This window comes from Convolutriloba macropyga, chromosome 4, assembly GCF_964194025.1.
Source record: "Convolutriloba macropyga chromosome 4, txConMacr16.3, whole genome shotgun sequence".
NCBI lineage: Eukaryota > Metazoa > Xenacoelomorpha > Acoela > Convolutidae > Convolutriloba > Convolutriloba macropyga.
This window is the reverse complement of record NC_134471.1, coordinates 13,780,488-13,807,551: the sequence shown is the minus strand read 5'-3', so window position 1 is coordinate 13,807,551 and position 27,064 is coordinate 13,780,488. Positions and strand designations below refer to the sequence as shown.

Here is a 27,064-nt window from a genome sequence, read left to right as displayed (position 1 = left end):
TTTGCTCGCTTAATTTCTCGCTCTCTCGAAAAATCAGGATGAACGAAGTCGCTCTCTTTTCATTAGTCTTCAAAATAGTTCAGCAGACAAACAACTAAAATACTTTGTATCGCTTTTAATTTCCTGTTTCAAATTCACTCAAACAAAATTGATTTAAAAAACGTTTCTGAGATCAATAAGAGCCTCGTTATCACTTCGCAGCTATTAAAAACACTTAATTCGTCAAGGCAAATACACGCAAATGAAGCTTTGAAAAATATATCTAATGACAAAATTAAAAATCTATGGCTCTTTTATATATTTTTTCAAGTCTCATTTCCATGTTACTTGGGTTAAAAAACAACTCAATCAATTTGACGCAGTTAAGTTTCATTATTTACGGACATGAACAACTTTAAACTTTGTCGCATATTGCATAGAATACCTTCATCGAATTCAGAGTTGACGAGAATGTCTCTGAGTTGGGTCTTTGCCTCGTGCACCATTCTTAGGGTGGACATGTTCAACATCCTGTCATGGCAGAAATCCATCTCTGAGCGATCACCTCGATCCCTAAAGTGGCCATGTGAGCGACTAAGGAATATCTACCCATTAATTCCAAGATTTGTAGATTATTAATCTCAAAAATGGTTGTAGAAGCTTTAAATACTTTCCGGTTAAAATGGAAGACGTGCTTTTTAATCTTATCGTTCACAACTTCTTTTACTGTCAGCTGGACTATAATGATGTTAAGAAATCTTACTTTTGGATTTTTTCTGACGTCAAGAGAAAGATTGAAACTCACTTGGCTTTCATCCATCCTTGATAAGCGGTGATCATTGCTACGTGGTCACTACACCTCGTGCCCGCCATTCCCTTGTGCATCGGGTGCAGGAATTTCATCTCTTTGGGAGTATCGAACGGCTCGGGGAAGGACACCAGTGCCGCAATTGTACACATAGGATCACCAACTCCCAGAAGGGTGGCCAGTACTAACATCTTGCCAATGTGGGGTTCAACGGGAAGTCTAGCAAGAACCCGACCAAGTGGTGTCAGTTCTTCGTTCTTGTCTAATGCCTTCATGTCTGAAAGACAAAACAAAACGTTTCAAATTTTCGAGGAGTAAGCTTTTTTTATCATTCCGAGATCAAATTAAGTTAATTCGACGAGTCGAACATAGAAAGTTATTAGTAATCATTTAAAATGCCGACTTCCTGACATCATAAATTCGCAATTTTTGGAGTTGTTGAGATATTTTTGCATAAAAAGAGCGCGGATTTTGCGTCACTAAAGTTTTTCAACAGTGCAAAAAAGGGGGTAACTGTGCAAAAAATATTGCATTAACTTTCTATGACTCTCCATGTGAAAAAATTGGCAAACAGTGAGTTATTCTCAAACATAGCCGGCAGATTGCCGGAACAGCTGCGAAAGAATAGACTTGCGTGCAGTATAATAGAAAGAGTTAGAAACAGATACAGATCAGAATTGAAAATCGACGACGCTCAAAAAGCTATGTAAAAAAACATTCCGCGATAAATTAATAAAGATTCTAAAGTTCCTTTGACCTTATACTAACTCAAACTAAAGTTAAGTTTTAAAGTGCAAAAGTCATTTTATTGAGTGAGGTAAGCCACGCATGATCAAAATCTAATCACGCAAATGACCTAAAAACTTTGTCTAAAGAGTGACAAATGGCGTCATGCATGCAAATGCCGTTAGTCAGAGGAAAGAGTCATTCAGAAAATTTGACCTTTTCAGCTTTGCTGGGTGAACAAATGTAAAACGGAAAAGAGCGTCAGACGACGAAACAAAAAAACATAGCAGGACAAGTCCTGACCTACAATACAAAGAATTTTCAATGACTAAACAAAAATCTATACCTAGAATTGACTATGACCGGTTGAGAAAACCATTTAGAAAACAATTCAATTGAAAAAAGCAGTAAAAATCGAAGCGATAATGCCGCGTGTGAACACAAAACCACTAGCGAGAAAGCGAATTTCTGTTCATACACCGTTTTCAAACTCTACTTTAAAATTAGAATGAAACAATTTCACGCCTCACAGCCACTCGCTTTTGCGCTCCACTTCCTGTTTGGGGTAACCAAAATCATCGCTGCAATTTGACTTCATGAAAATGCGAATAGATCTTTAAAAAAGAAAGCGCTCCAATACAATTCAAATTTTGAATTGTAAAAAAAACAAGAGCACCGCAATCTGGCTCCACTCAGCTCACAGCTTTGCAGCTATAATCAAAGATACATGGTGTGAGTTTAATTGAAATGCCACCGTCCACTATCAAATTGTTTGCACGACTGCCGTTTCATTCATCTTCAACATAAGCGACTAGTGTCGGACCAATTGATCTCAAACAAATGGGGAGGCGTGGCCTTGTTATTAGTTAGCTTAAACTCTAGGAAGCTAGTCTCAATGGGTGAGTGGGGCAAGAAAACAGGGGTTGGGTGGGGAAGAAAAACTTCAAAATTTCTTCCAAAATCAATAAAATTATGCCTCCTCAGAGCGTCCTCCAAAGAAAACTGAGCAGAGACTTAATGCCATTGGACTTTGATTGTTTATCCCGTTTCTGAGGGCAAGTCCAACACGACTGAAATACTTTCTGCAAGATTTAATTGAGCACTTATATAGTAATACCGAATTCTGTCGACCAAATTCGTTACCTAAATTTGTTACCCTTAATGTCTCATTGAAGCAGTGCAAAAAATGTACCCGTGTCATCTCTGTCTTTTATAAAAATGTACCGAGGTGATTATCATAACCTTTGAGTGCAACCTCGGCTTCAATTACGGCATCCAGGGGCGGAGGTTCCAGAGCTCTTCCCAGAAAATCACGGATGGTGCCCAGTTTCAGGAGTTTAATGCTCAATGCAATCTCATGCAGCGGGGTCAGAAAGATCTCGGCCGTGCTGTGTTGAGGCAATCTGAAGCAGGGAGAGGGGCGGACATTTATTAATTGAAAAAAAAACAACCCAGTCCAATTCTTTCTCTCGAAAAAGTAAGACTAGCTGTCGGTTTATTTTCCTTTTAGCAACGTATTCATTGGGAAAATTTCGGGCTTATTCCAAGTAATTTGCAAATCAACTTAAAAAAATAGGCTATTTCCAAAATTCGGACAACGGGGTAAATGACACATTCGATCTTACCCTGAAGTTACATTTCTTCGAAACATAGCCGGCAGATTGCCGGAAAATAGCCGCGATAGACGCTCGTGGCCTTCCAGGAATTGAAACACTTAGAAATAAGATAGACAGATCGACCACCAGTCCTTCAATAGACCACTAGACTTTTCGGGTTAGCTTCGGACTGTCAATTTTTGACACATACGTTCTATAAGGAAAACGCCCTTAAAGAGCCATTTCAAAATTGATATTCGAAATCAAAAACTCAAGACTAATAATCACAAATTAGGGCATATAAGATTGGTACAACTTAGATGCACACTATTAACTAGTAAATCTTCAATAAAAATTAAAGTTCCATAAGTGAGTTCAGAAGTCAATTTTTTGAGTGAGGTAAGTCACGCAATTGACCTAAAAGCAGAAACAACGTCACGTACACAAATTTTAACTGAAAAGCAATAGAAGTCACTGAAGTCAATTCCAAGAAGTCAATTCCAAGAAGTCAGGTCGTAAGAATTATCGATGGAGACGACGAATTAAAAAAACATAGCAGGACAAGTCCTGAAATACAATTCAAAGAATTAAATGAAAAACTCAGACGTACTCTACCTGACCAGCAGATGAATTGAACGATTTCAGCCAGAACACCAACAAAATCATCAAAAAATTGAGAAATTAAAAGAATCGAAACTAAACAAAAAATACTCATAGCTAAAACTCGAAGCTTTCAAACCTAAGGCAAAATTTTTCCCTTTGAAATTACATATTTCAAAAATATGTTCAAAATCAATTTTCGTTTCTGAAATCAGTCCAGTATTGTATCTGCAAGACCTGAAAAATATTCAATGGCCCTTGAAGATCGATGATTAACAAAAAATTTAAGAAAAAAAGAAATCAATTGCAAATTATCAGAAAATGTTGCCGAAAATAGTGATATAAATATCTTCAGAATCCTTTCTGTCTCTAGAGGCTATCCAGTAACCCAATTCCAAGCTTTAAAAACTCATTGGCTCATAGATCGATAGGCAATAATTTTTAGAAAAAAATTTCAAACTTCAAAAAATAGAAATTTGTTCTATTAAAATGTTGAACGTCATTCAATTGCCCCCTAGCATTTTATAATTATTTAATAACATACTATCAAACACTGGATGAGGTTAGCAGTCTACTGAGAGAAGAAATAAATAAAAAACAAATGTTTTGAAAAAACTTGAAAAAACAGCAATTTTATAAAAAAAACTTCCAAAAGTCGAAAGGTTAAATTGTTGAAAACAAATCCATTGAAACCAAAAACCATGCACTAACTTTTTATCAGAACGTGGAATAGGTTTTCTCGCATTTGAGAATAGACGAATATCAAAAACTGACAAAAACTTTAGGAAATCTCAAAAAAAATTGCAGATTTTATCAAAAAAAAGCTAAAATTCGAGACACTAAAATATTAAAAACCATTCCTTTGCTTCTAGAAACTATGAAGTGCCCTATTAACAAACCTCAAAGGAGATTGCCTGTGGTCCTTGAAGCTGGAAAAACTGAAAAAATGGCGAAAATTTTCAAAAACCTGAAAAAAATGCGAATTTTGTCAAAAAAAATTGCTAAAATTTGTGATATTCGAAAGTTGAAACCTATTCCATGGCAACTAAAAATTTTTCAGTAACTTAACATCCAACCGCTAATGAGGTTTTCTGGTCCCTGGGACTCAAAGAACTTGAATAATGACAATAAATGTCAAAAAAAAATTGGAAGCTTTGTCAAAAAATGCTAAAATTCATGATGGCAAAAAGTTGAAAACGATTCCATTACCACTAAAAACTAAGCAGTAATCTATCATCAAACTCTTTATCAAACTCTAGAGGAGGTTTCTTCGCACCTAGGGCCAAAAAAACTCAAAATATGACAAAAATTTTCAAAAAACCTGAAAAAAATTGCAAAAATTAGTATCCTTTCGCGAGTTTGTGTTTGTAGTACCAACGTTTATAGCTCATACAATGGTCATAACAAGCAATTTTGTGTCGCAGTTGACCTTAATCAACTTTTAAAAACTTCAATCTAAGACTAATCAAACAAAGAAACTCAAAAAAATCACAATAACATGAAAAATTGCACCATAGAGCCCAAAAACTCCTAAAAATGACCTTTTAATCTTAAATTAAGGCCATCCCAGCAGCTGCACCACTATTAGCACTTGAAGGACAACTAAAGCCAAGGACCTGAAAAATATTCATTGGCCCTTGAAGATCGATGATCAAAATTTAAGAAAAAAAAGAAATCAATTGCAAATTATCAGAAAATGTTGCCGAAAATAGTGATATAAATATCTTCAGAATCCTTTCTGTCTCTAGAGGCTATCCAGTAACCCAATTCCAAGCTTTAAAAACTCATTGGCTCATAGATCGATAGGCAATAATTTTTAGAAAAAAATTTCAAACTTCAAAAAATAGAAATTTGTTCTATTAAAATGTTGAACGTCATTCAATTGCCCCCTAGCATTTTATAATTATTTAATAACATACTATCAAACACTGGATGAGGTTAGCTGTCTACTGAGAGAAGAAATAAATAAAAAACAAATGTTTTGAAAAAAACTTGAAAAAAACAGCAATTTTATCAAAAAACTTCCAAAAGTCGAAAGGTTAAATTGTTGAAAACAAATCCATTGAAACCAAAAACCATTCACTAACTTTTTATAAGACTAATCAAACAAAGAAACTAAAAAAATCACAATAACATGAAAAATTGCACCATTGAGCCCAAAAACTCCTAAAAATGACCTTTTAACCTTAAATTAAGGCCATCCCAGCAGCTGCACCACTATTAGCACTTGAAGGACAACTAAAGTCCACTTTGGGCCTCTAATGAAACTTAATGCCCGCTTGGCTTTACCTGTTTATCCCGTTTTGAACGATCAAAGTCATTGAAAAATGTGTGAACACATCTTAAAAAAAACAGCGCACCAATACAATTCAAATTCTTTGAATTGTAAAAAACCACGATGTCCCCAATATCGCTTCGCGGCTATTAATAAATCAAGTCTCTGTGAATAAATCGTTGCCTGAAGTAGCATCAGTAATGAGCGAAACTGGAAGCTATTAAGAGTTCTAATGAATTCAAATGTTCTAAAAGTCGCTACTACAATTTGCACAAGCATGTCTGAGAGCAAAAAATAATGCTCACGACTTAGTCCCTATATATTAAGATCTATTATGAAGTTTCAAAAACCTACTTCTCAAATCTGCTTCTACTGCACAAGTGGAAAGCGAATCCAGCCCTCACTCTCCCTGCTCGTCCCCTCCTCTGTTCCAGATTAGTCTTGCTAGCCCACACTGTCGTGTAGCTCGTCATGTTGTTATGTGCTGTGAACAACTTTACTTTGCTCTTGCACGAGTCTATGACGAATACCACGTCGTTGATCGTAATAGAGGTCTCGGCTATGTTGGTCGACAGAATGACCTAACAGAGACATAAGCAACAATTCAACAATTGAATTCTCTAAAAAACTATGAATTACAAATAGATACTAAAAACATAACGTGCTATATGTACCATTCAACATTAGCTATCGTAATTATCTGGCAAAACATCAGCTGCTGTCTAAAAATGAGCAGCTCTCAAGAGATTCAGAAACACGGACAAAAAGCGTTCAAATACATCTTTGCAGATTCGAAATTAACTCATTCTTTACGCCAGGCCCAGAAATGCAATACTCAGTGACTAAAAATTGCGCTGGCTGACCAAACTTACTAACCATAAAACGAACCATATATTGCTATTGTAACTATGTCTCCATATATGGTAACTTTGGTGATGGCAATTTTTATGTGAAGCTTAGTAAGTTTCCATAAAATACATATCTGGCGTTTTATGGTTGGTAAGTTCCTTTTATATGGTGTTCATCCCGGGATTTCTTCAGTTAACAACCAATATTTTACCTATTACAGAACATACATCTCGCTCAGATTAATCGATAGAAAAAATGCATACGTACTTTTGTGCATCCTGGCGGCACAGGGTCAAAAATCCTCTTCTGATCCTCCCTAGGAACCTGACTGTGCAATGGTAGAATGCGAAATGCTCCAGATCCGAATCTAGGGTGGTTAGTTAGGTGCTTCAAAAGGGAAAAAATTATATTCCACCCAGGAAGGAAAACCAGAATTGCACCTGACAGTTGCAGAGAAGCACAGTATTCGATCAGCTTTTCGATCAACTCGAAGCTCAGTTCTTTTTCGGGCATTTCTGTCAGTGCTCGTTTTGTTTCATTTGAGTATTCGTCTCCAATGACCAAATTCATGTTTTGCTAAATCAAAATCTCTAATACAATAGGATAACATTTCACAGCCTTCACCCGATTACAATCAACAACTTACATTGAAAAAAGCCGATCTAAAAATTGGAGAAAATCAGTTACATGTAGCATAACAATCAATCTTAACGCACATTAATATTCTAATGAATAATTTACAGAGCCAATTTGATTTCAATTTTCCAAAAAATTTTCTGTGAATAAAGATTACTCAAAGTCAATCGAGGAATTCTCATTTACTTAGATAGAAAAACAGTTGTTGAGCGGTAAGACAATTAGCCCACCAGATTCCCACATTTCCATTTCGTTGTATTTTGGCACATCGATGATAGAATTTTGTAGCTTTTCAACACATATATTTTTGTTTCAAGGCAGTTTATTTCAACAAGTAATCGACTAGCGTCGGGCGAATCGCCCTCAAACAACCGGTGAGCGGTTGGCTTCGAAGTAGCAAGCTGGGGCTAAGGGATGCTAGCATTAGGGCGTGTTCGCATTAGGAGGGAATGAGCCGAGAGGGGGTCTCGCAGGTGGGGGTGGGGATTGGGGTTGGACGTGTCAAGCGACTGAGGCTTTAAAAGCTGTCTGTTCTTCATTGCTTCGATCCAATCAGCTGACACCCATGCAAAAAAAATTATTCTGAAAGCATATATTAGACAACATTACGCATCTATTATGGCGTATATCTATTATGGTAAACTAGACCTGTCCGGGTTAAAATGTAAATTGCGATGAAAAGTTATCATGAAGGAAAAAGAAGATGACTCACATCCTCGTCATCATCGAATGCAGCCTCGTCATCGTCATCTTTCCCAGCTGCACCCCGTCCCTTACCCGCCTTGCCTTTCCTCACATTGGGAGGGGGTACAAATTGCAGCATCTCCACACAGTCTTCCAAGTAGTACTCCTGCACTGGGAATGTACGCCCATGTACCTAAACACAGTTCAAATTGAGAGGTCTAGTAAACGAAGAGGGGACATGAGTCTGACAACACAAGCGGGTTTAAGAACTTTTAAAAAAAATTTAGTGAACCACCGAGTATATACTCTCAACAAATCGAGGAACGACAGCACTAAATCGAAAAAATATCCTACTAACGCAGGGCAAATTTCTCTCAAACGACTGTCGAGGGGTTGACTTTGGCAGTAGATAGCTCACGACTGGTTAGGCGGCAGGAAAGGAAAGTAGGTGTGGGCACAATTTTTTTTTCATTTTATTGGTGTGTGGGAAAGGGGGGGGGGGGGTGGCTTCTCAAAAATGTCCTTCAGCACATCCTTCAGAGCATTACAGCAATTTAAAGCCCTCAAGCTTCACTGGATTATCTCATTTCTACGGAAGAAGTCAAGTTGATCAGACAAAAATAACTCAGGTGGAAAACAGCGCAAAAATAAAAACATGAGCCAAATAATTGATACAACAGTTTTTGAAAGCAGTCAAAAAACCCTTAAATTTTTAAATTCTTTTTTTTCTGATAATCGGTTATATTTTTGATCTTCCTTTATTTTCAATGCAGACCGATTAAAAATATCAATTTCAACACCTTTCTTTCAATGTGAAAACTTAAAAAAAATAAGACATCGCAAAACAACTTAATGAAACTAGAACAACCGTTCATCATTCAGAGCATTGTTAACATTCTCCAATAGAAACCTATTAATTTTTTGAACAATCGCCACACTCTGAACACTCATCTTTTCAACCAAACACACAAAATATGAAAGACAAAACCAAAAAAACATGACCGACTAACGTCGGGCGAATTGCACTCAAACGACCAGCGAGCGGATGGCCTTGTCAGCAGCTGGCCACAATTTAGTGAGGCTAGCTTCAGCTTGATTCGACTCTGCAGCTTTTAGTTTTCTAGCCTTGTTAGTAAATAAAAGAAAAAACTGATATTTTAAAAATTTGCAAAATATTGCAAAATTTAAAATAAAAGCTTCCAGATTTCGCAGTGAAAATGTTCAAAACTATTTTTTGTCTCTGGAGTTGTTATGTCAAGTAACCCTGCAAGATTTGAAAAGCTTCGTTGGCCAGTAATGATCGTTAAACTCAGAAAAGGACAAAAATAAAAAATTTTGAAAACAATAGCAAATTTTAAATCTTGCTAAATTTAAAGATATTGAAATCTTCAAAACAATTTCAATGTCTCAGGAGACTATCCAGTATCCCTATTCCAAGCTTAAAATAGTTTCACTGGCTCATAAAGATCCATAAAATTGGAACATAAAACTTTTCCAAAAATTCGAAAAATTAAATTTCATCATAAAACTGCTAAAGCTGGAGTCATTAAAATATTTATAGCCATTCCATTACCTCTATAAACTATGCGACAGCTTATCATCAAACCTTGGAGGAGGTCCCTCGGACCTTGGGGACGGAAAAAGTTCACCGGGGCTGATGGAGAGGGAGGGGGTGGTGGGCAACAGCGTGGTGGGAAACAGCTGACACAGAGCTGAAAGGCTCTAAGAGCACTTAATGCCCGCTGGGCGCTACCTGTTTATCCCGTTTTTGAGGACGAAAAGCGTCAGACGAAAAATCGGTCAAGCAAAAAATCGAATAAAAAAGACCGACAGGACTAATATAATTGCTAAACTTCATTTGAGAGCAATTAGATTTTGTGTGTCTTTAGACACAAAATCAAAAATACTAAAACGGCAATTAAAATTTCAAAATTTATTCAAAATCTTTAAAATTTAAGACTCCAAAAATTATGCTCAACAAACCATCGCATGCAGCTAAAATTCGTTCAATAAACGACCAGCAAATGATAGACAAAACAACAGAAACGTTGCTTACTGAGATAACCGGGAAAAGTGAACACTAAGAACGAAATATACCAGGTAGGTTGCCGGAAAATAGCCCCCATTGACTCCCTTGTGTCCCCAGGAATTGAAGGAACTGAATTGATAAAAATTGATTGTCGATTGTACAAAAAAAAACTTTTCTAAACTGCGAGCTTCTTGAATTGGATTTCGTACTGAAAAACACTGAAAAACACCAGGCATCCAAAACTGCGCTTTATCCAGTTATCATTTTGGACTTCGTTAATTTTAGATTTATCAGCTGAGCAACTGTTGTTTGAAAGCTCTTTGAGCGGAATGAACAATAGTGAAACTAGGCGAAACAAGTCAAAAAGCTTGAAATTAATAAGCCTTAAGTAACGAAAAATGTCACAGGCAAAATGAGGTTAAGAACAGATTTTCACCTAGCGGAAAACTAAAATATATACCGACTATAATAGCCCGCAGAAAAGATGAGGTCAGCTATTAATTCACTTCGAGAAGAAGATAACAGCCTTGTTCATGCTTTTAATCAACAAATTCGGATTATAATATTTGCTGCAAAACTTACAAAAAACAGTATATTTGAAAGGACTATCATTTTCTGCCACTTAACACTTTAAAAAGACTATCATTTCTCATAAATCATCAAAAGAGAATCGTGACGGAAAAACATTGTATAATCTAATGCAATTTTACACAATGGGGGCAAAAAAAATTGATTCAAACTTCGTTCGAGAGCAGTTAAAAACAAACCAACTAACGTCCGAAAAATAGCTCTCAATGACAGGCGGCGCAATTTAATTCAGGGGCTGTAGCCCAGATAAATTTTTCTCTATGGGCGTCAAAACATCAACCGAAGGTAGAATTCGAACCCCCACCTCATGAGTCTGCTTCCGTCACCTCCAGTTTCGGTGCACCTATCATTTGACTTTTAGTATTCAATTGCCGCCAATTGAGTTCAGCTGCTTGAAAAAATGTGAATGAGAGCGAAATCTAGAACATAACCGACTAACGTCTGCTCTCAAACGCCGAATTGCTCTCAAACGACCGGCGAGCAGTTGTCTAAAAAATTTGCAATATTGCAAAATTTAAAAGAAAAGCTTCCAGATCTCGCAATGAAAATGTTCAGAACTATTTTTTCTCTCCTGAGTGATGTCGAGTAACCCATCTGCAAGACTTGAAAAACTTCGTCGGCCAGTAATGATAGTTAAACTCAGAAAAGGACAAAAACACTCAAAAATTTTGAAAACAATAGCAAATTTTAACAAAATCTTGCTAAAATTCCAGACATTAAAATCTTTAAAACCATTTCATTGTATCAAGAGACTATCCAGTATCACTATTTCAATTTTTAATTAGTTTTACTGGCTCAAAAACATCCATAAACTTGGAACATGATAATTTTTCGAAAATTGAAAAAAAAATTAAATTTTATCAAAAACGTGTTAAAGCTGGAGTCATTTAAATATTGATAACAATTTCATGAATCTAGAAACTATTTGAGAGCTTTTCAAGAAGCCTGAGAGGAGGTCCCTAGGACCCTGGTGACGGAAAACTGATAAAGTCAAAAAGATTCAAAAAACTTAAAAAATTGAAAATAATTTTGAAAATTGCTGATCATAAAAATCTTGAAAAACCTTCCATTACATCTAGAAGCTATGCAGTAACCTAAGCTCAAACTCTAGAGGAGGTTATGTGGCTGTTGAGGTAGGCGAAACCACGAAAATGACAAAAAAATTCAAAAATTAGAAGTTGCAAAAATACTGCTATAACTTGTGATAAAAGTTGTAACTAATCCATGGCCAAAACATTTTTCAGTAACTCATTATCAAACCCTAACGGAGATTTTCTGTTAGGCTGAAAAAATCTGAAAAAATGACAATAATGACAAATAAACTGACAATAGCGATAATAAACTGACAATAAAACAAAATTAATTATTGAAAAAAAATTGAAAAAATCTGTCATTTTAAAAAATTGAAAGCTATTCCATGGCAAGTAAAATTGTTTCAGGAACTTATTATCAAACCCATGAGGACGTTTTCTGGCCCCTGCGTCCGGAAAGAAGTGGATAAAAAAATAAATGGCAAAAAAATTGGAAAAATTTGCACGTTTTGACAAAAAAAGGCTAAAATTCGTGATGTTAAAATGTTGAAACCATTCCACTACCACTAGAAACGATGCAGTAACCTAATATAAAACCCTAGAGGAGGTTTCCTGACACCTAGGGCTGAAAAAACAAAAAATGACAAAAAATTTTCAAAAAAACTTGAAAAAATTTGTGAAAATTAGTATAAAATTGCTTGTTTTTAGCGATCAGTTGTTCGTCAGTAGCCACAGGAGGCCGGGGGGGGGGGGGGGGGGGTGTACACCGGGGGTCTGATGGGGATGGGGTGGTCAACAGTGGGGTGGGGGGGCAACAGCGCTGTGGGGGTGGGGTGGGGGCAAAAGGGGGGGTCAACAGTGGGGGTGTCGTCAACCTCTAAGAACCGCCCTTCACAACATAACTATAAGTCTCCAAAACAGTTTGAGCTGAAACAGAGCTGAAAGGCTCTAAGAGCACTTAATGCCTGCTGGGCGCTACCTGTTTATCCCGTTTTTGAGGACGAAAAATCAAAAGCGTCAGACGAAAAATCGGTCAAGCGAAAAATCGCATAAAAAAAAGACCGACAGGACTAATATAATTGCTACAAACTTCGTTTGAGAGCAATTAATCACGTAAAACGCAGAAAATCAAGGGCCTAAAAGTCACTCAAAAAGTCAGAAAAGAGTCATGCGAAGAACTTGCATAAAAAGACACATGTTTACAATAATTGGTTCTCTTTGAGAGTAATTAAAAAGACGTTTACAATAATTGCTTCTTATTCGAGAGCAATTAAACAAACAATTACGAAAATTTGAAACAACTGCAATGGGATGAAAAAGATACCATAGCAATTTTAAAACCAACTTAAATACATTCATAAAAACTCTATCTTCAATTTCTATAAAAAAAATTGACAAAGGTAGAAAAATAACTGCTAAAAATGCATACATTAAAGGTCAAATAATAATCAGCAAAATTGCATCTAAGAGTGTAATTATGGCTTCAGATTTGCTTCCAAATATACGCTAACTATTTTTGATACAATTGAGACATCCTTGTTGACCGAAAAACTTAGAGCTATAACTGAAAGACTCCAAACAATTTTATTTTCATACCTACTTTCTCGTTCTCTCTCAGAATAATGTATGTACAAATGCAACTGCCTTTTTCTCTCTCCATTGCCTTTTTTCAGCTGGTTTGATCATGTTTTAACCGTGCTGCATTGTCTTTTACATCCTGTGTCAATGACAATTAACCTATTAAAAACAGAAAACCGCATCAATTAGAATAATTCCTGTTTCAGTCGCTAAAAATTAGACCGCAGTTGTAACTTACCAAGAAGATTACAGCAGCTGTTAACCAATAAAAAAACATAGCCGGCAAATTTCCGGAAAATAACCGCGATTAACCAGCTTGATGGAAATTGACAGAATAATTCAAAATTTGTCAGTGTTCTTATTTGATGTGTAAAATCTGCATAATCGGCTAGATTCCAAAATTACACTTAATTCAGCTTCTAAACTGAATGCTATTAAGCGTCAAACTAACGTCAGCTAGCAATCTCTTTAATGAACTTTGATAACCTAATGCACTATGTCTTAATGACAGGGCTTTATAAGTTTATCCGGTTTCTTTTGATTTTGCTCTTTTGACTTGACCGTATTCACTACATTACGTACTTCATTACGAGAAAGAATTTAATATCAATTCATTTGAAACAGTGAGTAAGTCAAAAGTCAAGCGTGAATATCGTGACTTATGTAAAACTAAAAACGTGATCAAAAGGTAAAGCGAATTATAAAAAAAGGAGAGCGCTTAAATAATAGCCGTTTCAGAGGCTGATGGCGGCTATTAAAAATGACCCGTTTTCAGGATATTCAGAAAAAAGAAGCTTTCAAGGCATCCTAAACCAACTCATTCTTTACTCCAGGCCAGAAAAACAATACTCAGGAACCAACATTCATCTTCAATTAACAGTCAATTATTTTAACATAGCCGGCAGATTGCTGGAATAGCTGCGAAAGAATAGACTTGCGTGCCGTATAATAGAGATAGAAACAGATAGATATAGGTTGAAAAAGTTATCGACATCACTCAAAAAGCTATGTAAAAATTCAGCGATAAATTATTAAAGCTTGTAAAAATTCATTGCGCAGTAGCCTTTTCATTCGTGACCTTTATTACAGATATGAGTTCCTTTGACCTAAAACTAATTCAAAATAAACATAAATTTCTAATTGCAAAAGTCAATTTATGGAGTGAGGTCAGTCACTTATGCTAAAATCTAATCACGCAAAAAACTTTTGCAAGAGAGAATGAGAAATGACGTCACGTGCGCAAAAGCCGTTAGTGAGGAAGAAGTAATTCAGAAAAATTGACTTTCGGCATTGCTGTGTGAACAAATTAAAAACGAAGGGCGTCAGACCAACAAAAACATAGCCGAAAGAATTCCGGAAAAGTTTGGAAGTGAAAATCCACTTAAATGACATCCAACTACTCGTGAGACAAAAGGTGCCTCCACTAATTTCGGATTATCTTGAAACAAAACCAAAAAACAAAAAAGAAAATCAAATCTTTTAAAATATGATAATAACTCTGATCAAATTTTGCTATAAATTGAAACCCTGAAATAACTACCTCTGCCAAAATTACTTCATCAACACAACTAGTACCTACTAAAACTACTTATGAGAATTTTTAAAATACTTGAAACTAACTTGGACTAAAAAAACTGGAAAAAGTTATTTTTTTATTACAAAAGCTCAAAGAAAAATTTCGTTTCAGCCCATAAGTTCTGCCAATGCTCGCAAAACAATAGGCAAGTCATAATAGGCTAAGAAACTTGTCTAAAGAACAGAAAAAAACGAAAAACTGCAAAAAAAAAATAATTTCCATTTAGTTCTCAAACAAGCTTCAAATCCACAAAAATGTAACCAGTTGTTAACTAAAAATTGCTCAAGTAATAGGGGTCTTTTCAATACCCATTTGAGGCAGTAAAACAAAATAATCGTCAAAAAATCCCAAAGATTAGCCCAAAAATCAGCAAAATACATGAAAAACCTCCGAATTAGCATAAAATTCATAAATTTCCAGAAACATTCAAACCACTACCAAAACCAGCCTAAAAGTAAAAGAAAACCATAACCAAACCTCAACCAAAAAAAACCTGAAAACTGCTTTAAAATGCCGCACATGAACAAAAAATTTCGCTCGCTTACAGACTTTTGTTTTCACACCTCAATTTCTCGCTCTCTAGAAAACAGCGATATGAACAAAAAATTCTCTTTTCATTCCACTCTTCATTTTGTTCAGCAACAGAATCACTCCAAATTTTTTCAAGTGTTTCATTTCCTGCTTCAAAATTCACCCCAATAAACTTGATTTTAAAAAAGACTTCTCCAATACTCCTCTTCGAGTCGTAAAAAACCAAGAGCACCGCAATATAGCTCCGCTCAGCTTACAGCTTTGCAGCTATAAAACACTTAGATAAAAATTGCATTTGGAATTACAAGATTACTTTGAAAATGCCGCACGTGATCAAAAAATGTTTCACGCTCTACTTCTCAAAATAATGATGCATGCTAGAAAATCTCTTTTTCTCGCTCGACTCACTACTTTTGACTTGTTCAGCAGTTTGACCTAACGATTATTTTCACGAGCGGCATAACTAACACCTGACAGATCTTAAAAAAACCCTTGTGCAAGTTCGCCGATTTGAAATCGATTGTCATGTCGTGAACTGTTTCTCTTTTGAGTAATTTTTGATACAATTAAGCGACCATAGACAAACAATTCAGATATCTCACTTCTATCACAGGGCAGTCTCCAAAATAGTGGGAGAAGAGGGTGGTGTCAATGGTGGCAGACATCAGGATTATTTTGAGTTCAGGAAATGCCACAGACATGTCCCTCAATGCAATCAGGATAAAATCAGAGTTGATGTCCCTCTCATGGATCTCGTCAACAACCACGTGACTCACTCCTACAACAAAGAATAAGTTTAACCCAATAGCAGCTGAACAAATGTTAATATATTGACTAACTTTTCTGACCGAAAAGCTTATTGAGTTTATCAACTCTCCGCTACGATAGCTGGCATTCCAGAAAATAACTGCCAAGTGCTTGAACCCGCGATCAAAAATAGTTTAACACCGTTTACTCTCACCTCTCAATCCCGATTCCAGTTTTCTGAGGAGCGTACCGACAGTGCAAAACAAGATAGCCCCTTGTGGCCTGGGAAGCACACTTTCAAATCGTACGCTGTACCCCGTACTATCTCCAATTGGCTCGCACCTTTCATTGGCTATGCGCTCCGCCACCGACACTGCGCTGATTCGTCGAGGCTGGAACAACCAAAATTAACCACTACAACATTTCGGAGTTCTTGCTTGGACCTCTTAGTTCGCTAAAGGAGGTTATACTAATTTTCATACCGTTAGAAAATGGCATCAAATTGTTAGGTCTAAGGATAACCATAAAGAAGCTCTGCAAACCAGTCTTAACAAAAACGTACATATGTTGTTCATCGGTTGCGGAAACAAACCCCCACTTTACTCCTAAAGAGCTGCGCATTTAGCGCGTTTGGCCATGCCTCGCGGGCCATGGCCATGCCTCAGCGTCCCGTGCGACTTGATATGAAACTATCACAACCGAACAAATTCTCACGACCGAAATTCAATTTTAGAATTGGGGTTTATTTCCTAGACCCGTAGTTCATGTATAGTGAGGGAAAAACAGAACTTTTGTGCACTGGTAAAGATAACATATCTAAGCTGTTCACCTGGGTAACAATGACGTTGCAGTGTGCTCCTCTGTTGTTCCTAACATAGTCCTCCAAAATGAATTGTGGGATCTGTCAACAGAAACATTTCCCTGATGAAAAGAATTTTTTGGCTTTCATCAACTTTACCATTCAATAATTCAATAGTCATTACTGCAATGGAACACAATGCGCCAAAAATCTTATTGTAACAGGGAACTAGATCTTCGGTTAAAAATCTGAAAAACTGCTATTTGATGTGAAAAATAATTACCCACTCTAGATTGAAAAAAATATAGAATCCGGGACAACAAATAATACTATGATAACTTGAGAAAAAAACTTAATTTTCTCAAAAACTCAAAAATATTCACTTTTCTGCAGAAAGATTGTTTACACACATAGCTTCAATTTGTAGCTGATTCATAGAGAAGTATAAAATAGCAACCTGGGTAGTTTTGCCGCAGCCAGTTTCTCCCTTGACCAAAATGACCGAGTTATCTCTGATCATACTCAAAAGTCTCTCACGGTACTCAAACACTGGCAGCTCTCTTCTATTATGACACATGTCCACGTACTGCGAGTGACACACTTTCACATTCTCATTCTCAAGCAGCATCTCCGAGATCTGAGCTGACGTTTTCTAACACAAAAGCAAAATTGAAATTAATTTTACACTATTAACCAAAACTAATGAGGTCCAACCCGACATTGGTGAAATTTTACATCACGGTGTGTTTGACAACTTTCAGCTCACAAGGAAAAAAATCTTAAATCATTCAGCTCTTTATTGTTTAAGGACTATAACTAACAAACGCCATGGGTCCCTCATCAATGTTGCACGAGATCCATGGGTTCCAGTCAGGTGCAGGAGGGGACCAACATATAACACTCCCCGGCGTCTGGTGCGGGGACGTGAACCGATCAAGGACATCATCAGGGACAACCAATGACACTGGCCTGTCGCTTCCCGGAACAGGGGGCGGAGCGGCGCGAATTCCATACCCGTCCAATAGGGTGTTGATTTTAGCAATTGTAGCCGGGTCGATGCTGACCTTAATTGGCGGCAACTAAAAAGCAAATCTATCTATAGATACGATCAAGTGCAAATACATTTTCTAACTCCCATAAATTTACACTGAATACGGTGTAAATAATTTAAAGCAAACTTGATAGCTTAAACTTAGAGCAAACATTAAGTCTAAGTAGTGTCACTGTAATTGAGATAAGCATTCAAAACTTTCTCATGTGATAACTCACCCTATCTTCAATCTTTTTAGAAAGAGTTCCAGTGAACGCTTCGATGACACCCAAGTGGTATAGCTGTCTCACAATGGACAAAGCACAGTTCACAGCTGCAACTTTCTTGTTAGATCCGTGCTCTTTACCGCTAATGTCTAAACAATAGAACCTCAGTACTGATTGATCAAAATAAAAACCTCAATCGAGCAAGACTCACTATTTAAAGACTCACTATTTTAAGACTCACTCCAATCACTATTTAAAGATAGCAGTAAAATCTCTTCAACCGCAAACAGATGAAATGAAGACAATAAAAACCTAGCCGGAAATTGCCGGAAACTAGCCACCTTTGACGCGCTTGATGCCCATCAGGATTGAAACAAAAAAAAGAATAGAAAAATTACCAGAATTTTTTTTTCAAGTGTTGAGCTTTGATAACCTAATGCTCTATGACTTAATGAGTGGGCTTCTTCGGTTTATCAAGCTTCTTTGGATTTTTCTCTATTGACTTTGGCCGTATTCAATACATTGCGTAATTCAATACGTGAAAGAATTTAAAATCCATTCAGTTGAAACAGTGCGTGAGGTAAGTTAGAAGTCAAGCGTGAAAATAGGGCCTTAAAACGAAAAACGTGATCAAAAGGTAAAGCGAAATAAAAACATAGCAGGACACGTCCTGAAATGCAATCCAAAGAATTGAAAGAAAAACTGAGAACTAATATACCTGACCAGCAGATCAATTGAACAATCCCAGCCCAAAAATACAAAATCTCAAACGTTGAAAAACTGAAACAATCGAACTAAACAAAATAAACATTGCTACAACTCTAGAAGCTTTTACCCTGAAGGCCAAATATGATACAATTCGATACAATCATTAACTCACGCAAAAGCCATGAAAGAGATTTATTTGCCACAATTTTTTTGGCTCTGAAGTTCTGTCATGTAACCCATCTGCAAGATTTAACAAAGTTTTGTTGTCCAGTAAAGATCGTTTAAACTCAGAAGATGACAAAAAATTCAAATTTGAAACAACTGCAAACTTTAACAAAATCTTGCTAAAAACCGTGATATTATTATTTTAAGAACCATTTCATTGTCTCCAGAGGCTATCCAGTATCCCTATTTCAGGCCTTAAATAGTTTCACTGGCTCAAAGATCGATAAACCTGGCACAGCATAATAACTTTCAGAAAACTTAAATTTTATCAAAATCGTGTTAATAAAATATTGACAGCCGTTCCATTAACTCTAGCAACTATGCAGTAACTTATTATCAAATCCTGGAGACATTAATCCGTGCCATTAAAAACTGAAAACTATTTCATTGCCGCTGGAAATTATGCAGTAACAAAACGATAACTACCTAACTACACAAACGTTATCAGAACAAATTATAAATCATAACATTAGTCTAAAATAAGCTTTAAGACAACAGATATTTAAAAAAATAAAAACCGCACGCAAACAAAATATTTACACGCTTAGCGAAAACTTTCACATCAATAGTTCTCGCTCTCTTTCAAAATAAGGCATGAACAAAAGAACCACTCTTTCTCCGCTCTTCGAATTTGTTCACGGAAACAACTTCATCAAAACTTATTCACTCCCTGAACTTCCGGTTGTCTTGCTAGCTCACTTATCACAATGGTGTAGAAAACTGACACTCCTCGTTGATTTAAGCCTCCCCTACTTCATTTGACTAAACATTTTGAACCGATAAGAGGAAAACTGACATGAGAAAGCAAAATGACAAAAACGAAAAGCATCTGATAAAAATTACATCAAGTTGCGACTCCAGAAGTACCAGTAGAACTTGGCGATAAATACAGGTAATTCGCAACAGCAAAAAATCAACTGAAAGAGAATCTAACAGGCTCATAAAGGAAAAGCCGAGCGAAGGGAAAATTGATGACAACTGAACAAAACGAAAATGAAAATAAATTTTCTGTAAAAATTCTAACAAAACTCTCAAAACAGGTAAAACTCAGTATTCTAAACATTGTTTGCAGAATTTTTAATTACATTCCCTACTGGATCATTCATTCAACCAATACGTTGCGAAAATTTTTCTTTAGAAAAATAAAGTTAAAAACAAAAGGAAACATGAAAATAAACACATCCGGCAGATGCCCACCGTTGACGCCCCTGATGCACATCGAGATTGAAACAGGACTGAAAGAAAAAGGATTGATCGGGATTGAAAGGAATTGAACAGGATTGATCGGGAATGAAAGAAAAAGACAGAAGACTTTTTTTTCAGGTTCAAAAAGTGTTCTAATTCGGTGTGCACCTTTAGTTAGAGTCTAAAATTGTTATTAATTCAGCTTCTAAAATGAAAGCTAATAAGCATAATACCAATGTCAGCTAGCAAACACTGTAATGAACTCTGATAACCTGATGCTCAATGACTTAATGACCGGGCTTTATATGTTTATCCGGTTTCTTTTGGCTCTTTCGACTTTGACAGTAGTCACCATATTACATAAATCAAGGCGTGAAAGAATTTAAAATCCATAGTTGAAACAGTGAGTGAAGTAAGTCAGCAGTCAAGCGGGAAATCGAGACTAATATCAAACGAAAAATTTGATCAAAAGGTAAAGCGAAAAGGAGAGCGCCTAAAAAATAGCCGTTGAGCGCCTGACGGGGGCTATTAAAAATTTGTATAACATATTTCAGTGAAAAGTTCCCTGTCTAGCTTGCAAGTGTAACTTCAGTGTAGAAACAGCTATAGAATTCCTCTTAAAAAAGAATTGATCAGGAAAAAAGAAAATGAGAACCATAACATTGAAGAAGTAGGCAATAAAATTTTTTAAAAACACAAAAACTTGCTAAAATTTACTCCATTTTCTTTAACAGAAACAACAAAGTTAAACGAAAAGTGCTTGAAAAAATAATTTTAACCACAAAACACCCCAAATGCTATAAAATATTGAAGATTAGAAAAATTGCTGAAAAAGCTGAAGACGAGGCAAAAAGTAAAAAGCTAAAAATTGACGCAAAGTGTAAAATTTGCTTCGGTGGTCAAAACAGTTTCCAAACGCATTATTACCTGTTAAGATTATTGAGCGAAACACCTTTGAAAATTGAGTGCAAACTATAAAAACTGGTTTCAAAAAGCCGCAAGCGATCAAAAATTATTTTCACTTCCGGTTTCAAATACACTCCAACAAATTACCCATTTCAAAAAAGACGCTCCGTCAATACTACTCTTTCATTCGTAAAAAAATTAGAGCACCAATACAATCCAATTTTCGGATTGTAAAAAAGGAGAGCGCTTAAAAAATAGCCGTTGAAAGTCAGACGGCGGCTATAAAACAGTCCAATATTGTGAAGTAACACCTCAAGCAAGAACAATTTGACAAACTAGATTACCGTTAATGATGTTTAACAATTCACACTGATTTTTCTCATAAAATGTTTGAAATACGTACGTTTTCGTAACTCCTTGACGAACACAGTCATCTCCGCCACAAAACTCCTAAAAATTAACATGGAATTTACTATATGTAAATGGAAAAAAGACGGACAACAGATTAATTCCTAATTTTCTTAGCACATGATTAATTGTTTTTAATAGATTTTTCCGTACCATTTTTTCAACGTTGGAATAAGGTCGTGAATTATTTCAAAGTTTGAAGGAGATAGCATAAGTATTGGTTGTTTGAAAACTGGTTGTTTGAAAAAGTGAGATTAAAGAATAACCCCAAGCAATTACCTAGCTTTATGATAGCACCCCGTTAGAGTACAGCATGCTCTATCCTTCTAGTTAATTAAAATTTGAAGCCTCGAACTTTTGCATGTTAAGGCAGCATAACTTACACATCAATTCCGCCGCTGACTACAAATTGTTCACCATCCGAACTATGACGAGCGTGACCAACTGCTGAAACACCAAAGAAACTCCACGTATCTGCCAAATTAATTTCTTAGCTGCCTTAAAGGAAAACATCAATTGAATATTTTAAAACTTGAGGCCAAAAGAGGAGACACTTCGTCAACTACTTCAGAAACAAAGCTGGGACGATTCTGCATCATCCAGCAACTTTGTTTCTACATGAAGCTATCTCCTCTCTTGGCTTCGCAACTAGATTTCTGGGAGAGGCTGTATTTTCTTTGTTTTATTTTTATATCTAGCTTAGGCAGATACGTAAGTTTCTCTGGCCAGTCAGTGACGCCCAAAGACCCAAAATATACAAAGATTTTCTGTTTCAGACTATCTCAACTATAACCAAGGTTATCATTTTGAATCACAGAATCGGACAGCCAGTGGTAATTGTTTGACAGCACAATTAGATAACACGGCAAGGACGTTGCGAAAAAAGTGGCGACCATTCGAAGCTTAGTTACATTTAATCCTTTGAGCATTCTGTTACAAGTCCGTCAGAAAAACAGGGCTCGTACTGAATTACCATCGAAATAGTCGATGACAAAAATCACCATTCAAGATTTCGGGATAGAATTGCCAAAGAAGGGAGAGGGTTTGTGGTACTCCCAAACCTGCACTCAAAACTTCCCTTATCACTTTGAAGTTTTGTTTACTCAGCAGCTTCAGTGAACCGTGCCCTAAGAGCCTACTAAAATCTAAGAACTCGTAAAACTCAGGGTGAACATACAAAACAGTCCCGAATAGCAAAATATTCCCAGACAAAACAGTCCCAGACAGTCCCTGTTTTGTCTGGGAATATTTGCAATTTGAGAATGTTTTGTCCGGACACGAAAACTCTGTCAACTTGTAAAGGACAAGAACATTAAGTGTCTGAGCAGCTGCACTTAATTCTCTTGGCCTCAACGAGCAGAAAAAAAGTCAACCTAAATTGCTCAAACTAAAACAGTCAAGCAAAAATGTTGCATAAATAAACACGCCTACAATAATCGCTTCAAACTTGGGTCGAGAGCAATTAAAAACTAATAGCCGCTTCTTTAGCTTAGGTGAGTTCGAGTTTCTTTTCTCTGCCTATTTATGATCACAGTCCCCGACCTGGCAGGACCCCGGATTGTAACCCCTGCTAGAACTGTTACGCATCTTTATAAACAATTTCCTACAAAATATGCGTTAATAATGTGTTTAAAAACGGATAATTAGAGCTCGGGGAAAAATTGGTTTCAATTTTTCTAACCCTCCAATTTATTTGAGGGGGGTTAGGAATTTTATACCAGCTCGACTTTTTTTTGATAAACCAATTTTATGAGATCATATGTACAAAATTGATATTAGTGAAAACTGAATTGGTCCTTAGAGAGGTTTTTTAAAACATGTCTCGAAAAACATTTAGGCAAAAAAGTCAATTTTTTTTACAAATTCCATTGTTTTGAGCTCCTTATACGATTCGAATATACCAAGAACATCCAACACCTTTCAAAATAAATTTTTCGTCTTGATTCTTCAAAATTTCATACAACAATAACAAACAAAATTTCAATTCAAGCTAATCTTGAAATTTTATTGACTAAAGGAATAAAGAAAAGTTGTATTGGCAATCCACCGCAGTATAAAAAAACTTTTTCTACTCGTTTGGCTCAAAACGGCTCATTAGGTTGTTCATGGTAGCAATAAACAACCATTTACATACTTTAAATAAATTTAATGATATTATAGACAATGCGAAGAAAAATTTGTTCAGATATCCTTTAGCTAGCGCAAAAACTTTTTATACTTTGGCGTTTAGACAATAGCCCTTTTCTTCATTCCTTTAGCCAATAAAAATTTCAAAAGTAGCTTTGAATTGAAATTTTGGTATTTATTGTTGTGTGAAATTTTTAAGAATTCAGATTTCAGAATTCAGACATAACCCACTAACGTCAGTCGAATTGCTCTCAAACGACTGGCAAGCGGTTGCCTTCGGCAGTCGCTAGGTACGGTTTAGTGAGGCTAATCAGCTTTATCATAATTGGCCGGGGAATGAAGTGGGGGGTTAATAGGGGGTGAAGTGGGGAGGGTGGTCAAACTCTAAGAACCTCCCTTCACACAATGAATTTATGTCTCCAAAACAGTTTAGTTGAAATGCATAATTAGAGTATAGTACGGAATTGTATCGTGCAATCCTTGTATGGAACCAATCCTTAAGAAATCATATATGATCGTTGCATGAAATCAAGGTAATCATAGATACTCCTAATACGACTTTTAAGATAAAAAGCAGAAGAAATGTTCAGGAGAACTCAAAAACCGCGATAAATGATTGATGAAAGTTGTATGAAATCAGGGAAATCACATATGATCCGTGTATGATTACCAAGAAATCATATTTGATCCTTGTATGATTACAGGAAATCATATATGATTTACATGTAACCATATAAGGATCATATATCCTTGTACGATAACTAGGAAATCATATATGATTTCGGGATAAAAAACAAGACTCATATATGGTGTCAGGTTCTGCCTCTGAATTATATTTAAATTCAGAGAAAATAAAGCGCGCATAAAAAAGACCACAGGACTAATGCAATTGCAACAAACTTTGTTGAGAGCAATTAAAGAGGTTTCATTTTGACGAATCAATTTGATTTTAAAAAAACATGGAATTGTAGAATCAGACTACAATTATCGCATTGAAAATTGAGAATTCTTTCAGTAAGATCAAACTCCAGATCAGCTGCGTGATATGATTTAAAAAAAAAATATTTTTTTCATGCAAAACAACAACCTTTTGCAGAACAACAACCTTTTGCAGATCAATTTCAAACTCTCTATTTCATCCATCAAATTTTGGTTTCTGCGTTCTCATTTTGTCCCACTATTCCCCCTTTTTCAAATTAATCCAAATCCTTCATTGTAACAATAAAAAACTAGCCTCTAAGAGCTATAAAAGAATGTTACCCAATTTTCTCTAAGATACGTGAACAAAGGGAAAAGTTGACTGAAGAAATTAAAGCTGACCTCTCCTACATATTCACTCATTTTCCACAGAACATTAAATTAGATTTCAAGGGCCACTCCCATATAATAAAAAAACACATGGTTCACGCGATAAAGGCACAACAGTTTAGAGTAGTGTCTCCAGAGGTACTTTATTTCCTAGGCAAAATTAATATCTAATTTTTATAACGGATTTGGCCCTTTGAACAGAACCTCGGGTACACGCAACCTCACCGTCATCGAGTATTTTGAAAAACTTAAGCGTTCGCTTACTCTTAAGAACGTAATTACTAGATTCCTGTGTAAATTTTCAGCAATGCAGGTGACAGTTGTTTGAGAATGAAATTGCACAATGATATTCTGGTAGCAATTGATATTGATTGAAGTTGACATTAATGTTGGTTGATAATTGATGGGAATTGTAATCTAACTTTTAGAAGTCTAATTGATATCTAATTAGATATCTTATATTGATATTCAACTCTCAGAGGTAAATGCTAGTCAGGTGAAAACGAAAACATACTGTCATCACATATTTTAATATGCATTTTAGGAATACAGGACCTAAAAGGTTGAATTTAGTCAATTACTCTCAAGGCAACTTTCTGGCATTTTTTTCGTCTGGCGACTTGACACTTCAACTGACTTCCTTCTAACGCAGCTGTTCTCAATAACGCCGGCTATGAACAGCCGTTTTTCCTAAAGGAAATGGAAAAAATCAACCCTCCTTCTGCCCTCTAGAGCCGTTTAGGAACTCCGGTTACGAACTACGTTAAATGTTGTTATTTAGCGAGTTATTATGCGCAAAATTGCATATATGATGTGGAAGGGAGTGGGGATGAAACTTACGCCTATTAAACATGGCAGAAGAATAGATGCCTCATCCAGGTGTAAAAAAAACTGCATATTGCTAAGAACTTTGCTTGAGAGCAATTAAGTGATCTTCAACCTTCAAAGTCCTGTATCAGAAGACTTACAGGCAGCTGTCGCCAAAAAAAATTATGGCGACGTGGTGCAGGTGATGGTTAGTTGTACTATGCTTCTAAGATTAAATATTGGCAAGGTAAAAAGTAGTTTTGCTCCGGTGGCAAATTGCCTCTGAAACAATTTCCAGTAATTATCCTCCAATTTCTAAACCTCTTAAAACTTCATCAACCAAAACAGTTACAATTGTGGCATTTTGCTCAAAACAACTGCTACAGGTTTAAAATCTCCTGCTCAATTTTATATTATCGCTTTTACAGGTCGTTGAAGTCTAACGTGCTTGCGCCCCTCGATCAGCTTTAGTGCCAAAGGCTTAAGAAAACAGTGTTCTAAAACAGCTAGGCCTCAAGTTTGCTGTCTCTGACGCTGGAATGAATTGGGATAAATGAATTGAAAACTTTAGTTACTATAAAACTTTTAATAAAAAAGTGTCTTGTACCAATCTGTTTTTCATTGACAATCGTACTCAACGGATGCACAACAACAGATTACTCGGGACTACTTTGTTTTTACTATACTTGAGAAAATTAAACTCAGATATTAACTCAGATTTGAAATTTGTATTGGAAAAAATGAAATTATCTAATTCTGATACTAAGAAGATTTCATGAAGACTTTATCTAACTGCCTATAAATTATCATAATAAACTGTAATTATCTCAAGAAAGTATATCTAAAATGTCCATTCCATGTCAGAATTCAAATTCTGGAGGAGAGTGGGGGTAATATTGCATCACATTCTGCTTTACAACACAGGCATAAGTAACGAAGAGCGATAGACCCATATTGGTCAAAAATCCTTAAGCCCCTAACTAGCGATAAGACAAAACAGAACAGAAAAAAATTATTTATCTCCAAGCTAAACAGCTGAGATTTGTGAATGAGATACTACTTTGCATGGTCTGGTCCCATGGAGGTGTATGTGTAGTCACAC

General features: G+C 36.0%; 1 protein-coding gene across 2 annotated transcripts in view; it reads right to left on the bottom strand.

Moving 5' to 3' along the window:
- The window catches only part of LOC142337468 (ATP-dependent RNA helicase A protein-like), an 83,002-nt gene that overhangs the window by 27,812 nt on the left and 28,126 nt on the right, over positions 1-27,064 (bottom strand). Inside the window, exons 2-16 of one of the 2 annotated variants that reach the window (XM_075386709.1) lie at positions 27,023-27,064; positions 22,104-22,167; positions 21,716-21,762; positions 18,301-18,437; positions 17,853-18,110; positions 17,489-17,683; positions 17,062-17,133; positions 16,447-16,624; positions 16,088-16,263; positions 8,181-8,345; positions 7,100-7,408; positions 6,338-6,564; positions 2,756-2,916; positions 785-1,064; positions 425-552 (exon numbers count right to left, since the gene is read on the bottom strand). The exon at positions 27,023-27,064 is cut by the window's right edge and continues 101 nt beyond it. In XM_075386709.1, the coding sequence (XP_075242824.1) occupies positions 425-552; positions 785-1,064; positions 2,756-2,916; positions 6,338-6,564; positions 7,100-7,408; positions 8,181-8,345; positions 16,088-16,263; positions 16,447-16,624; positions 17,062-17,133; positions 17,489-17,683; positions 17,853-18,110; positions 18,301-18,437; positions 21,716-21,762; positions 22,104-22,167; positions 27,023-27,064 (2,439 nt within the window). The remainder of the gene's footprint in view (positions 1-424; positions 553-784; positions 1,065-2,755; positions 2,917-6,337; positions 6,565-7,099; positions 7,409-8,180; positions 8,346-16,087; positions 16,264-16,446; positions 16,625-17,061; positions 17,134-17,488; positions 17,684-17,852; positions 18,111-18,300; positions 18,438-21,715; positions 21,763-22,103; positions 22,168-27,022) is intronic. The other variant, XM_075386708.1, reaches the window with a different exon arrangement.